Source organism: Blennius ocellaris (genome assembly GCF_963422515.1).
Source record: "Blennius ocellaris genome assembly, chromosome: 14".
NCBI lineage: Eukaryota > Metazoa > Chordata > Actinopteri > Blenniiformes > Blenniidae > Blennius > Blennius ocellaris.
The window spans coordinates 18,469,168-18,482,199 of NC_137663.1; the positions used below are offsets into that span (position 1 = coordinate 18,469,168).

General features: G+C 42.8%; 1 protein-coding gene across 2 annotated transcripts in view; it reads left to right on the top strand.

Annotated features, from left to right (window-relative positions):
- Window positions 1-13,032, top strand: part of klhl13 (kelch-like family member 13) — a 36,487-nt gene that overhangs the window by 1,677 nt on the left and 21,778 nt on the right. The window contains exon 1 of one of the 2 annotated variants that reach the window (XM_080508311.1): window positions 3,968-4,265. The exons of the other annotated variant lie outside the window; for it this stretch is intronic. Within the exon in view, the coding sequence (XP_080364437.1) occupies window positions 4,168-4,265 (98 nt within the window). The 5' untranslated portion in view covers window positions 3,968-4,167. Of the gene's footprint in view, window positions 1-3,967; window positions 4,266-13,032 lie in introns of those variants that run through there. 2 annotated transcript variants of the gene reach the window in all.

Consider the following 13,032-nt stretch of genomic DNA (forward strand, 5'->3'; position numbering starts at 1 on the left):
AAGAATCCCAGCTGTTTTTGTAATATAAGTTTCTCGATACACAGGAATGATTGTGCACTGTTGTTAGATTATCGCGTGGCAGTGACAGTTCTGGGATCAGTCCTGAGTAGGTAACGGCTTCCAACTGTTAATCAAGTAATCCCTGATTACTCAGTCAGAAGAAAAAAAAAAAAATCAAACGTAATCTAACACCAGGGTCAGGATTGAGAAGTACTGCTGAGAGTCTTCTGTTTTCGTGACAGTAATTCACCTGGGTTATAGTTTGCAAGCAGTTATTCTGATGTTCGTCACAGCACCTTTGTACACAAAGTCTGAAGTTGTGGCTTCTCGGTTGTCCCGGTGTTGTTAATGGCAAACAAGCCCATGCTTTTTTCTTTATTTTTCACACTCTGGCCCTCCTCCCTGTTGGGTATATCTGTGTCAAATGACTCAATTTGCAACATGACATCACACTGGCGCCATGCTTTGTATGACTCCGGTCGATGTTGCACTTATACCGTGAGTTCTGACAAATAAAAATAAAAATATATGTATATATATATATAGACATTTAATGATAATACAAGAGCTCATTTTAACTATAATTGAAATTGTGTTCTTCCTGTATTTCTGAATGTCCTTCATGGTGTTTGTTGTTTTACATTAAATCAATAGCTCTAATTGTTATATAATGTTTGTGGTAAAAGTCGTAATTTGGCCTGTGGGGAGAGAAGATTTTGTGGCCTTCACAACGATCAAAGTTGCCCAACTGAAATGCACACACGCAGAGAAGCCTCAACTTATACTTCACATTAAGAAACGCATTTATTACCACTCGTTCCGTTTTATGGTTCATTATTTGATGGTCTCATGTGCTGAAGTTAACAGTAAGTGCTGTGTTTATGTGTTTAGCTAATTAACGAGACGGAGGTCTCTGTTGACGCTAATGAGAGAAGACAAGGACAATGACGATGGCGTCTATTTCTATACATTTACATTATATTTCAATGATTCTTAATTGTAATGCCGACACAGCTGTATTTGTAATCAAAGTATTGCCACAGTTAAATGGGGATCTTGTAGCAAAAGCCTTTTTACATAATTAATCAAGCAACACTGTTGTTTTTAATAGATCAATGTTTTGGGTGATCAAAATTTAAATCAATAAAAAAAAAAAATGGAGAAAGTGACAAACAGAAAATAATTCACTCCCGATAAGCTGCATCCAGATAAATTGCTTCAATCAATCTATCACGGTTGTTGCAGTTGGTTTCTGAATAATTAATCAATTGTTTCTGCTTTGTCGAATAGCTTTTTGTTGTTGATGTTGTTGTTGTTGTGGGGAATGAATTTCCAGACGTTGGCAAATGAGTTGCAGTCGTCTCAACCAATCGCAAAGATTCAGCTCCTATTTTTGCACCTCCTCAGTCTGGAGTCGTTAGCATGTCGAATCCAATGGGGTCAATTCAGGGATTAACTTTATTGAAAAATTGTTTATTTGCTCAAATTGTTTAAACTTGTGATCCAACACCGTTTTGCACACTGGTGATCCTCATTGTCCGTGAAGACAGTTGTGGCTGCGCGGGAGTGGTTGAGGCGCAACACGAACTGGACGAGAAAACACTTTTAACTGTGTTACTAGAGCGGATTCGAGAATAACCTTTTGGGATATTTGAATGTAAAAGCATAACATGCCGTGGCATCAGTTCCTCTGGGTTTTATTTCTTTTGCATAACTAATTGCTACATAAACCTTGCTATTCATAGGGCAAGAGTTCCCGACAGTCATTTAGAGTAAAAGCATTTTACAAGGGGACAGATGTTGAATTATTGTAGTGCTACTACTCGCATTATTTGAAACGGGCGTCTTTACAAAGGGGGGGGGTGTCGTGATTTTTAGGAGGAGAGTGATATAGTAGAACTGAGGATAACAGGTGTAGCGCTGAGCCTACAGGCTTAGGCAGAAGTGGCAGAATGACTGCTGCCCTTGCAGCGGGGGGGGGGCGCAAGGTCGGCCTGCCGGTTCAGCCGTAAGCCAGGAAGTAGAAGGTGTGATGTCGGGGTCGTCGTGCCGCTCAATGTCGTTTCTTTAGGGACCAAGTGTACCGGAGTTGCAATTTAAAAAGAAAATAAATAGTAAAAACATTTATTCTAGCCTTCTAAATGTGTCCCATTTTCTTTGTAGTAGAAAACTGTGGGGTCTAAACTTGGACCTGCAGCCGCGGCGGTGCAGTTTGGGTGGGGTGAGCTTTACAGGAGGGAACAGGTGTATGTCATAATCAGAAACGCCCCCCCCCTCCTTCAGACGACGCCTGGTACGCATGTGCACTGCAGTTGAAATCTGACACACGAGCAGATTAGCTGGACAAATATACAGCTTTTCTGAGAAGGACATTGTTGGAAAATCTGTCACCACACGAGAGCAGAAACCAGAAACACTTTGCAGGAGGCTGTTGTGACCGTCATATTGTTCGCTTGCAGCTGAAAGTGTTTGGAGGTAGAGGATTTGACATGGTCACTACAGACTTTTAGGTACTCGTTTTCTCCCATATCTTAATTTTGGCCAAAGATCAGTTGGTATACTTTAAAAAAAATTTTTTGTTGTTGAATAAATCTGCTTAAAATCTATTTGAGACATACTGAATGGTCACTTCTGTTTTGGCGTGACTTTTATAATGAAGCTGCATCTTTTCGTCTGCGGACAGCAGACTTAAAAGTTGCGTTTACTTTCAAAGATATGCTACAAATGTCCCTCAAGGTATAATGTGTAATACGCTTAGAGCTGGAAACGGAATATAAAGCAGCATCAGCGGCTTTTAACCCTTTTATGACCTAAGCATTTATTTACATTTTATGGCTGCAAAATTGTCAAGATAAGATGAGTTCTTCTTTTGCCAAGATACGCTCAACTTTGATCAGCTTTTTTTTTTTTTTTTTTTTTGGATCAAGATGAGCAGTGCGTTTGTTTTGAGCCAGTTCACTTATAATACTTCCTGTTAAAGGAAACGCTCAGCTGGAGATACTGAATGGAGAGATGACATAACGTATTTTTTTGCTCACTTCTGTTTCAAAATCCACTGAAGCTGTGGAAATGCACAAATTCATCCTGTATTTTTGGGGTGAATCTGTGGCGCTTTAGATATTTCTAGCATAACGGCAACTACTTTTTACTGCTCTTGTTATCAGCTAAAACTGATCACGACATTTGCCCTGCGATGGTTCAGTTGCAACAGATGTTGCACAAACGGCTTGTGTTATGTTATCGCCTAATATATCACAGCCTTAATGACGTCTTACTGCCGTTACCGTAGCGTGCAGCAACTGCTCTGCTATGTTGGGCTCATTGTCATGATCACTGCTCCAGTCAAGTGTCCGTCGGGCTTCGGCGACAGTTGATGGGAATCGGCCGAACTCGCAGCTTGTAGTCATCTTTTTAACTGCAGGTGTGTCCACTACAGAAAAACACACATTCTCACCAAATTCACCAACATGTGTCTCTTTGGACTGCGGAGGTCCGCTGGAGTATCTGGAGCCGACGCATGCAGGCACAGGGAGAACATAGAAACTCCACACAGACAGACGTGTTGTTTTGGCCGTGAGGGAAAATAAGAGCAAGCCACTGGACCACAAAATGTGCAACGCGATGCTTTATTAAATGTCACCTGAATTATAAAAAGGTTTATTAATTGCCGACACGCCTCTTGGATTGAACCGCAAGCGTTTTTTGTTTTTTTTTGGTGTAATTATCATTCTTGACTCCCTTCCATGACTTTACATAGGCAGCCCAGAGCTGTAATCATAACTCCTCTAACAAGGTGGCAGTGTTGCTTAGCTACTGGTCTATTCAGAGATCCTGAAAGGGTGATGGGAAGGCAGGGCTTCTCCCCCCCCCTCCCTCCCTCCCTCCCTCCCCCTCCTCCTACCATGAGACAACTGTGAATGCAGCAGGGCAAGTAGCCGCGGTGGATGCAATCTATTGGCTTCTCGGCGCTGCCTCTAAAGTCACAGCCCTGACTGGAGCCTGCACTGCCTTCACCAGCGTCTTTCTGTAGCCGCCGCCGCCGCCGCCACTCTCCCTCCCCCCTTAAATGGTGTGGGCAGAGTGGGATGGAAGACTGCATTGGGAACCTCTTCGTGGAAATGGTTTTTGCTGCTGGTGTTGCTGTAGCACCATTCTGGTGACAACAACATGCCGTTAAAATGGAAAAGCGGTTCTCCCGTCAGCTGGAAATTCCCAGTGCCAGTCCTTAAGACATCCAGGTCCTCACCCCTTTCGCCTGCCTACATGTGAGTAAGCGCTGAATGGCATTCCCAATATGGAACTGTAACAATGTGCATGCACATGTATTTGTTTTCTTTTCACTTTAGAATATTGTAATTTAAGGTGACACTGTTATTGTTATTAAAAAAAAAAAAAAAACATTTTGTGGTTGCAGCCCTAATTAGGCACAATGCGATTGAAGCTTGCAGTGTGTCAGGAGGTTTGCCCGGTCCAGTGTGAATTTCATGGCTCGTTGGCACAATCTCTTGCTCTTGGGCAACGGGACTGCGTTTTGCCGCTAGCTTGGACATGGCAGGCACCACATCCCGTCCCTCTTGCCCTCTCCCTGTGGCTATGTTTATTTGGGAACGGGGACTCGGCAGCTTGGGAGGAGCCTGCCTTTGTCAGGATGTCTGGCGTGCCCTGGTTTAGAAGCTATTGTCATCTGCTACTGTTCAGGAAGGGGGAAGGGTAGCATGGGAGAGCTCCACACTGCCTCTCGCCATCCTCTCTCTTCACCCCCCCCCTTCAACCATTTGCTCTCCTATTATGGACAAGTGTCTTGCTTGACTTTTACGGTTAACGTGGGGTTTGCATACAATTAAGTGGACGGCCGCACATTTTGTCGGGGGGTGGAAATTGATTAGAAAAAAACAGTTTTTAAGGTAATCTAGGCTAACCGATAGCCTAAAGGGAATTTCATAGGCGAGCATGGCTCACTTGGAAGGATTTTTTATAAAACTGGATTTATGCCGTCTCCACTTAGCGTGTAGCTTCATTTGCCAGCTTAAGGGCTTATATTTTGTGGTTTACACTGATGTTTGTTCTAAATATTACCATATCACAGTAAAATTAATCTCCTTTTAATGCCTTTGTTTGCCCATCTTTTTAAATGCTCTGAAACGTGATTTTCGAAACATGGCATAATTGTAAATATCTTGAATATAATATGTATTTTACATTTGTGCTGTATGAACCATTGTGAACCCAGACTGCCACTTTGTGGCTTTCCGCAAAATGACCCAGTAAAAGCTTCATTATTGACGGAATTGACTTGACATTTGTTCATTATCTTATCAGGGCAGTTTAGCCGGTACGTTCTGGCTCTGAGACACACTTCCTCACACTAACATCTAAAAGCCCAGTGGCTGCTGAGCATCTCCTTGGGAGCAGCTGGGAGATAAGGGCCTTGCTCAAGGGCATCACAGTGGTTTCTGATTGAGTTGTACGTACAGCAATTGCAATGCAGCTCTATTCCTTTACAAGTTGCCTGTGAAAACAATCTCGGGACGGTCGGGGTAAATTATTTTACGTCCTCGGGTTTAATCTTTGTAGATCCGCCTGGTTTCACCTCTGTCATTCTGACTTGGTGGCATTTTATCTCAAAACTCCCAAGTCAGAGCTTCGAAAGTGACTTTTCTACTAAGAGTTATCATTGAGTGCAGGTATCTCCCCCCTACTTCAGCATTATTAAAGACCTTGTCAGAGACTTCATGCGGTGGATACATCCAGCATTCATGCTATTTTCGGGATCTCCACGCCAGCGCGTTTTTGGAGGACTGTAATGAAATCGCAATAATGGAGCAAGTAGAAGTGACTCCGCCTTCCTCTGCCCAGTGTGGCTCTGCCCTCGCCAGACCACTTTCTATTTTGAAATGTGCATATAGCAAGCTAGGTTTTAAAGGAGGCTGATATTTGGGGCCCCCCCAATTATAGGTTACTGTGTGGCCAGGGAGAAGTGACTCTTTATAGGCCTTCCGAGACGTTTTTAACTCGGCGCAAGTGGAAGTCTTTTTCTGTCCTCATCCGCAGAATAACGGAGGACACAGAGGAGTGAGTTTACAGAATTTGCGATGCACATGTTGTTCGAAAAGAATTAAGGTTTGTCCGCATGTCATTGCCCACTTCAAAACCAGCCTCCTCTATATATGGACTCTTGAGCTGCCAGCAGGGAACGGTTGGGGAGGGGGGGCGGGGGGGTTGCTGCCAGTACGGTCCACGGAGTAATCTTCAGCTCAGTAGAGAAGTCATTGGGTTTTATCTTTTTATTCCCGCAAAAAGTCCTTGAAATGAGCGTCCTCGCGCATCTCACCGTGGTTCAGTATTAAGCACTTAATATATGTGACTGCTGTCTTTCGTACTCACTTCTCGGAGGGTGTCATGGTGAGCCAGCAGCCTGATCTGCGGCAACGCATGTTTGATTTCCGACGGGGACCTTTAGCACATGTCATACTCCTTTTTCGCACTCTGTGTTCCCGTCACTCTTTGTCAACAATCTAATTAAGGCGAAAGCCTGCAAACTGGACCCTTCAAAGGAGGCTAAAGAAAAGAGAAGGCATCATGCACTTTTCAGCCTGAATATTCCCGGGTTTTATATTTGAAGAGTTCAAATGTGACTCGTGCCGGTTTTTAGTTTTCTTGTTGTTGGCTGGCAGCTCATAAAATACCTTCAAGTGAGAGAACTTTACTCACTGTGGCAGTTTGTCTTTCGAAATATTTTGTTATTGCAGTCGGTTTTGGGGGTTGTCGTTAGAGGCGGCGTGACCAGATTAAATTCCACAGAGTGTGCAGCTATAGGTAAAAATGAACACTTTGAAAGTGTGTTTAACAGATTTTTTTTGTCGAATGAAGAGGCTTTACATGTCTCATGTGGCTGTCAAATCCTTTTGCTTCTGCTGCCGCCACCCAAATCCCCATTGCTGCTTCTCCTGGAGGATGATGGTTGCAGTCTCTGAGGTAAATGGCTCATTGGTTTCTATTACACTGCTTTCAAATCGACCTCCTGCCCCAACTACAACAACTTATTCAATCAGTTGTTTCAAAATGATGTCAACGTCGCCACTTTGACAGCTGACATCAAACTGAATAAGAGCTGGAAGATTTTCCTTTTGCTTTGAGTTTGAAATGTCAACTTGCACCGCGAAAGGCATCTTTCATGGTTATAAATACATAAGACACTGGAATTATTCTCAAGAGTCTCACGAGATGTATCACACCAGTGATTTACTGTATGTGCTAATTGGATTCAGTCGTGAGAGGGTATGCCTGCAGAGAAGTTCCAACTGCAGCTTAAAGCCAACATGCTATACGATTGTACTCCTAAGTGCAACTACAGGCAAAGATTCTCACTTCATTAGCCAATTGAAATAAATTATGCAGTGTTTGTTGTATGCGTTTTGTGTGTCGGAGTGATTAAGACTGCCCACTGTTCAAGGAGGACGTTACGTGTGAATGATTCATATGGCCTTAAAATGCCCCGCCAGATAACTGCTGATCACAGTGGAGGGAAACAACAGAACACAATTATCATGAAACATGCTCGATAAGCCTGTTTAATAGTTAGCTTTAAAAAATCACTGAATCAACATCTGCCAACGTTCAAACGAGGCCAGCATTGTGTGTTGGTTTTGATATTCATGCGTGTCCTTTATCTCACAAACGCACAATAATGAGTGAATTAAAAAAAAAACTGGTCTGGGAGCTTTTAATATACCTGCCCTTTTGGAATGGGCATTAAGCTCCAGCTGACTTGTGGCCGTTTTGTACAAAAAAGCAACAGCCATCCAGGGATAATTTATTTTCATTGAAAGGCCAGAGGGGAGGCACGGGCAGTCTGTCTGGCAGAGCATCGAGTCAGTTCAGCCAGGTGAGACTGTCATATCAGGACTCATCTCTCTCCTCCTCACACACACACACACTTCACAGACGCACACTGAGGCCTGTCCACTCCCGCAACGAGTTGTGATGAAGTCGGGGTATAGTCGAGTATAGCCAGTATACATCTCATCAGCCGAAAAGGAAAAAAAGGAAACCTCGCAGACGCCACCTTGAACCCCAGTGTCACACGCGTCATATTAGATTCGCCATTGTTCCCTACGAGATGTCAGACCATGTTGTAGAGTAAGAAGAAATCTTTTGCAGTGCCAAAAACAAATGTGACTTAAATGAATGATAGGTTCATGGTGTTTTATTGTCATATCACCAGTAAAAGCCAGGTTTCACAGTGAATGAAATTCTTATTTCTTAGTGCTGCTGTACAGAGCAATTGGAAAACAAAGAAAACAGTGCTATTGCAGGTTTAAAGATGTAGTATGTTTTTGTATGCATAACATTCAAGGAATTATTTGCAATTATGACATGATCTTCAAGATTTCTGTAAATCTCATTTCAGTTCACGTTGTTATTGTGGTCTGAAGGGATGATAAATTGTTTCCTTTCAGATTAATGCCAGTTAAAAAACAAAAAACCTTCTAGGGAGCCATTTATGTATGGCTGATCTTTGGGATCTGGGACTTGGTGCCATTTTAAGTCATATTGACAAATTGAACTCTCAGTGGACAAGTTGGTTGCTTTTATTAAAAAGACAATGCCTTACATTTCGCAATGAAATCTTCCAGTTTGGCCCAGTGTTCAGCTCAAGCATCGTTATTGCTTCAGTTAGAAAACAACCCACTGTGAAACTTGTTTTTTTTTATTATAAATTTCTAATGGCTAACTGGAATGCTTTAGATTTGTCCTACTTGTGCCTTTCTGTACGGTAATAGAAGTGTTTTTTTGCCATCACTTCCCAGCAAAGCTTTATCCCTGGTCAAATCTGCTCTGCTTGTGTAGCTGCGGTTGCTTTAATTTGCCTTGAACCCTGCGGTGTGTACGTCATCTGGATAGCCAAGGTAACTAAAAATAGAATTAAACCTAATTGTTGCTGACCCATACGCATGTGCCAGGATTCACAATTAATCACGCCTCCGCTGTTTAGATAGTAACAGATTAAGTCCCTTTGTATGCGAAGCTTTGCATCTGTAGTCGTTTGAGCTCGGGCAACGTTATGCTGACACCCTTCATTCCCTCTTGCTTTGACACATCTCCGGCCTTTTTGTTCAATCTGGAGTCGGTCCTTGAGTCCATGTCCCCTGCTTTGGCCTACAAAAGATTCCATGAGCCTGCGGCGACAGTGGCAATACAAACCTGCATATATTCCACATACAATACACCCAAACCATCAAGAACAGACGGTAATGCAAGGTATCTTTACTATTAACTGATATTCTGGCTGGAGTTGTCCTTTTTGGCTTACGCATTCTGGCTCTCGTTGGGTTGTGTTCCCTCGAACGGCATCCTTCTGGTTGATTTAGCATTTGTCGCATATTGGCAGATTGTCTGCTCCACCCACGAGCAAACATGCTATGAAGCTCGTTTGGCTCAACCATTTGTAGTTTAGATTGACCGTTTTGTTTTTTTTTCCTTTGGTTCCTTTTTTTTTTTTTTCAGCTTAAGTTTCAGTACCAGTCTTGCTTTTATGACCTTAAAGCATTATTTGACTGTAAAAAGTAATTATAGTCTTATAATAGCGTACGGTGACTGCGAAGATCATTTTCAGTGATTGAAGTGTCGTTATCTGTAAACCCAGTTTGCTTGAAACGCTCATCCACAGATACTTGCAGATATCACTGACGTCTGTGTTTAATATTCCTTTCTACTGTTATTAGTTTTTGAGTGTCTGTTCTTTTAAATATTACAGCTTCAATAGCCAACTATTTTAGAATAAGAAGTCCCTGTGTGAATACAAAGTGTTTGAAATAGTAACCCTTTGGTGTATGAATCGTATAATATAATTGTAACTATTCAGTAGGTTAAGCCCACAGTATTAATTAGGGATGTGCCCCCCTTTTTCAAAAGAAACGGCAGAGCAAACTAAATGTTTCACACAACGCGAGGGACACAGACGTCTGAAATTGTCTGAAAAGGAAAGGCGCCCCATGAATTGAGCAAAAAAAAAAAAGCGTACTCTACCCAGAAGATGATGGCCCTGTTTTTTTGTTTTTGTTTGTGGTGCATTAGAGAGGACAATATTCAAATTTAAATTTTCCAATCCATCCCTCAAACCTCCTGTCGCATTGTAGTTGCACCAAGAGAATACCGGAGAAGAGTTGTAAGGCTGAACCACGGCCCCCCGTATTTCTGTCCCGCTGTTATGAGGAAAAATAAAACCGCCCATAACTTCTCTGAAATGTTGAACTTTCCCTCTCGAGTGCTGATTTTTTTGGTCTGATTAGTTGAAAGACAAAATGGGTTATTGCTTCAGGCAAGATGGGGAAAAGCTTGGGAGAGAGGAAAAAAAATCGAAAAACAAAACAATGTAGTGGCAGAATCACAGTATGTTTGTATACCAGGAGGCACTAAGCCGTCGGATAATCGTATAGCTTATGTTGTAACCTGATAGATTTGGTGTCTGGTATCCAAATAAATAGGAAAGCTATTCCTTAGATATTGCCTCAGTAATGTTAAATGTGCATTTCGAGATGTTTCCATTAAGTACTGCTACTGCTGACATCGTTTTCATGTCAATTTTGAATGTTTAGTATGTGGTTGCCCTCAGTATTAAAAAGAAAAAAGCTTCTAAAATATCTTTTTATAATATAATATTTCACACATTCGAGAATACAGTTTATTGCAGGGTTATTGTAACGGTGAATTAAATTCTATAGTCCTTGAGAACCACAGCATTAGAATATGTCCCCCCCCTCCTCCCCGAGGATTACAAGCTGTGCAGCGTCTGATTTTATTTTATTGCTTGGTTATACTCCGTGATTGAGAGGACTGTTCAGTTTAGGTATCTGTCATCGCCCTGCTCCCGAGGACCAATGAGCTATTCCCTCCCGACTGTAACTACATCGCTCTCGGGGTTCTCGTACAGCCGTCCGTGTTTTGATTCCGCCCAGGCACCTTGTCACCTTTTCTTGCGCGCTTCTATTTTTAACGGGCGTTTGGATGCAGCCGGTGGAGTCTATATACCGAGAGCTCAAAGCCCACCGTCGGAGCCTCGTGATCTTTTCTTGGTGTGTGTGTGTTTTTATTGTGTTGTGGATTTAGTTGTTTTGGTTGCCTTTTTTAATTTGCTCTCAATAACTCCTGATGACAAAATGAAAATGCATCTTGTAGGTTTTTATTACAAATCAAATCCAAAATGAAAACGTCTCCTACGATTGACGCAGTCCTCCTGGAAATCCCTTCGGTAGCAATTAAAGCTTTGCGTCTCCACTCTTGTCTGCAAGTATTGGTTTGGACAGTTTCTCCTGCTCCGTCTGGCAGATCCTCTCCAGCTCTTGCATATTGGATGGGAAACGTCTATGAACTGCCATCATCAAGCCTCTCCGCAGATGTTGTGTGAGGTTTAAGCCTGCGCCTTGCCTTGACTTGCCCAAGTGTTATCAACAAATTGATCGGAAGGCACCGAGTCGGCATTTTAGCTATAGGATATCTGGCTCATTGTTGGGCTTCAATAGCTTCGTTTGGATTCTGGAGCAAGTTTTTTTTCCCCCAGGAACGTTATTTGCAAGATGATAAGCATTGTGTTTTGCCATACATACTTTTTATACACCTGCCATCGGAGCAAAGACCCACTCCACAGGCCTTTCAGTGTTTTCAGCACCATTTGACAGACTCCAAGCGGACTGTCGGAGACCTTTTTACTGAAGATTGGCTTCTGTCTCCCCACTTTGCCCTCGCAGTCTGATTGATGAAGTGCTGCCGAGGTGGACGTCCTTCGAGCAGGTATTTCTGCAGAGGACTTCTTAATCTGTCAGAGTGACCACTTGGTTTAGGCCGCAGACGAAAAAGAAACAGTTTGAGCGGCTCCAAACTCCTTCCATTTGATATAATTATTGAGGCTGCATCACTCTGGGGGGGGAACACTCAGAGCTGTAGGAATAATTTTATGCCCTTGTCCACTTTTTATGCCTCATCACAGGCTTCGTTTAGAGGTCTTAAGAGTCTCCGGAGCTTCATGACGGGGTATTTGCCCTGACATGTAGGGAATAACTGGGGAACTTTGAATACCCACCAGGTGTGTTCATTTTTTGTGAACGTAGGTATGCCATAGATGAACTCCGAGCAGATTCCCACACGTCGTATCGAGAGCAAATTAAAGCAAATGCGATGCAGGTAATTGCAGTTTGGTTTTGCCTGAGCAAAATGTTTGCATGCCTTTGACAGTGAGTGATTTCAGAAGAAATTATTAATTGCCCTGCTTTCATTAGTTGTCATTGAGTGCAGACTGATTGGAGGCATGTCATTAAATAAAATTCCATGAGATTAAATCTCTCTTCTTCTTTTTTTTTAAAACCGTATTGCAAGCGTTTTTGTATGCGCTCTTTCACTTCCCTGTGAACGGGAGCTCATGTTGAAGCAAGTCCCCTGAAATGATGCAATAAAGACTTGTCTGATCACACATTTAATCATACAGGACACCCATTTCTCGCCGTAGCTGCTAACTTGCGATCTTTAAACTGACCCCAGTTATTTTAACACTGATCAGAGCAGAAACGGACTAAACCATACGTCAGTTTCACAGCGCTGTAAATTGAGGGCAGGAAATAGCGATCCTGTCAGGAAAGGTTGAGGCGTGCGCGAAATCAAACTGAAAGAAAATGTGAGCCCTTACTCATCAATGACATAACGTTGTCTCGAGGCACTTTCCCCTCCAGAAACTATGACGACGATCTTCCAGATGTTGCAGCCCACAATAGATGAGATTATTAACGCTTCCACCAATGCATGGCTAAGCATGACGAGGCAGTAAAGCCACACTCATTAATCTTTTAAGACCCCCCCCCTTTTCCACTGTCGTCTCAGGCAAGGAGCCAAGTTGATTTGAGCTTCCTGAACTGTCACTGGTGGAAGGATGTTTTTTAAGCCTTCTGCTGACATGAAAAGACTGGTTAGACTGCCCCCCCCCCCCCCCTCCTTCACTGCTTCTTTTTCACTCCCCACACTTCCTCCGCTCCTCTCAGTAGT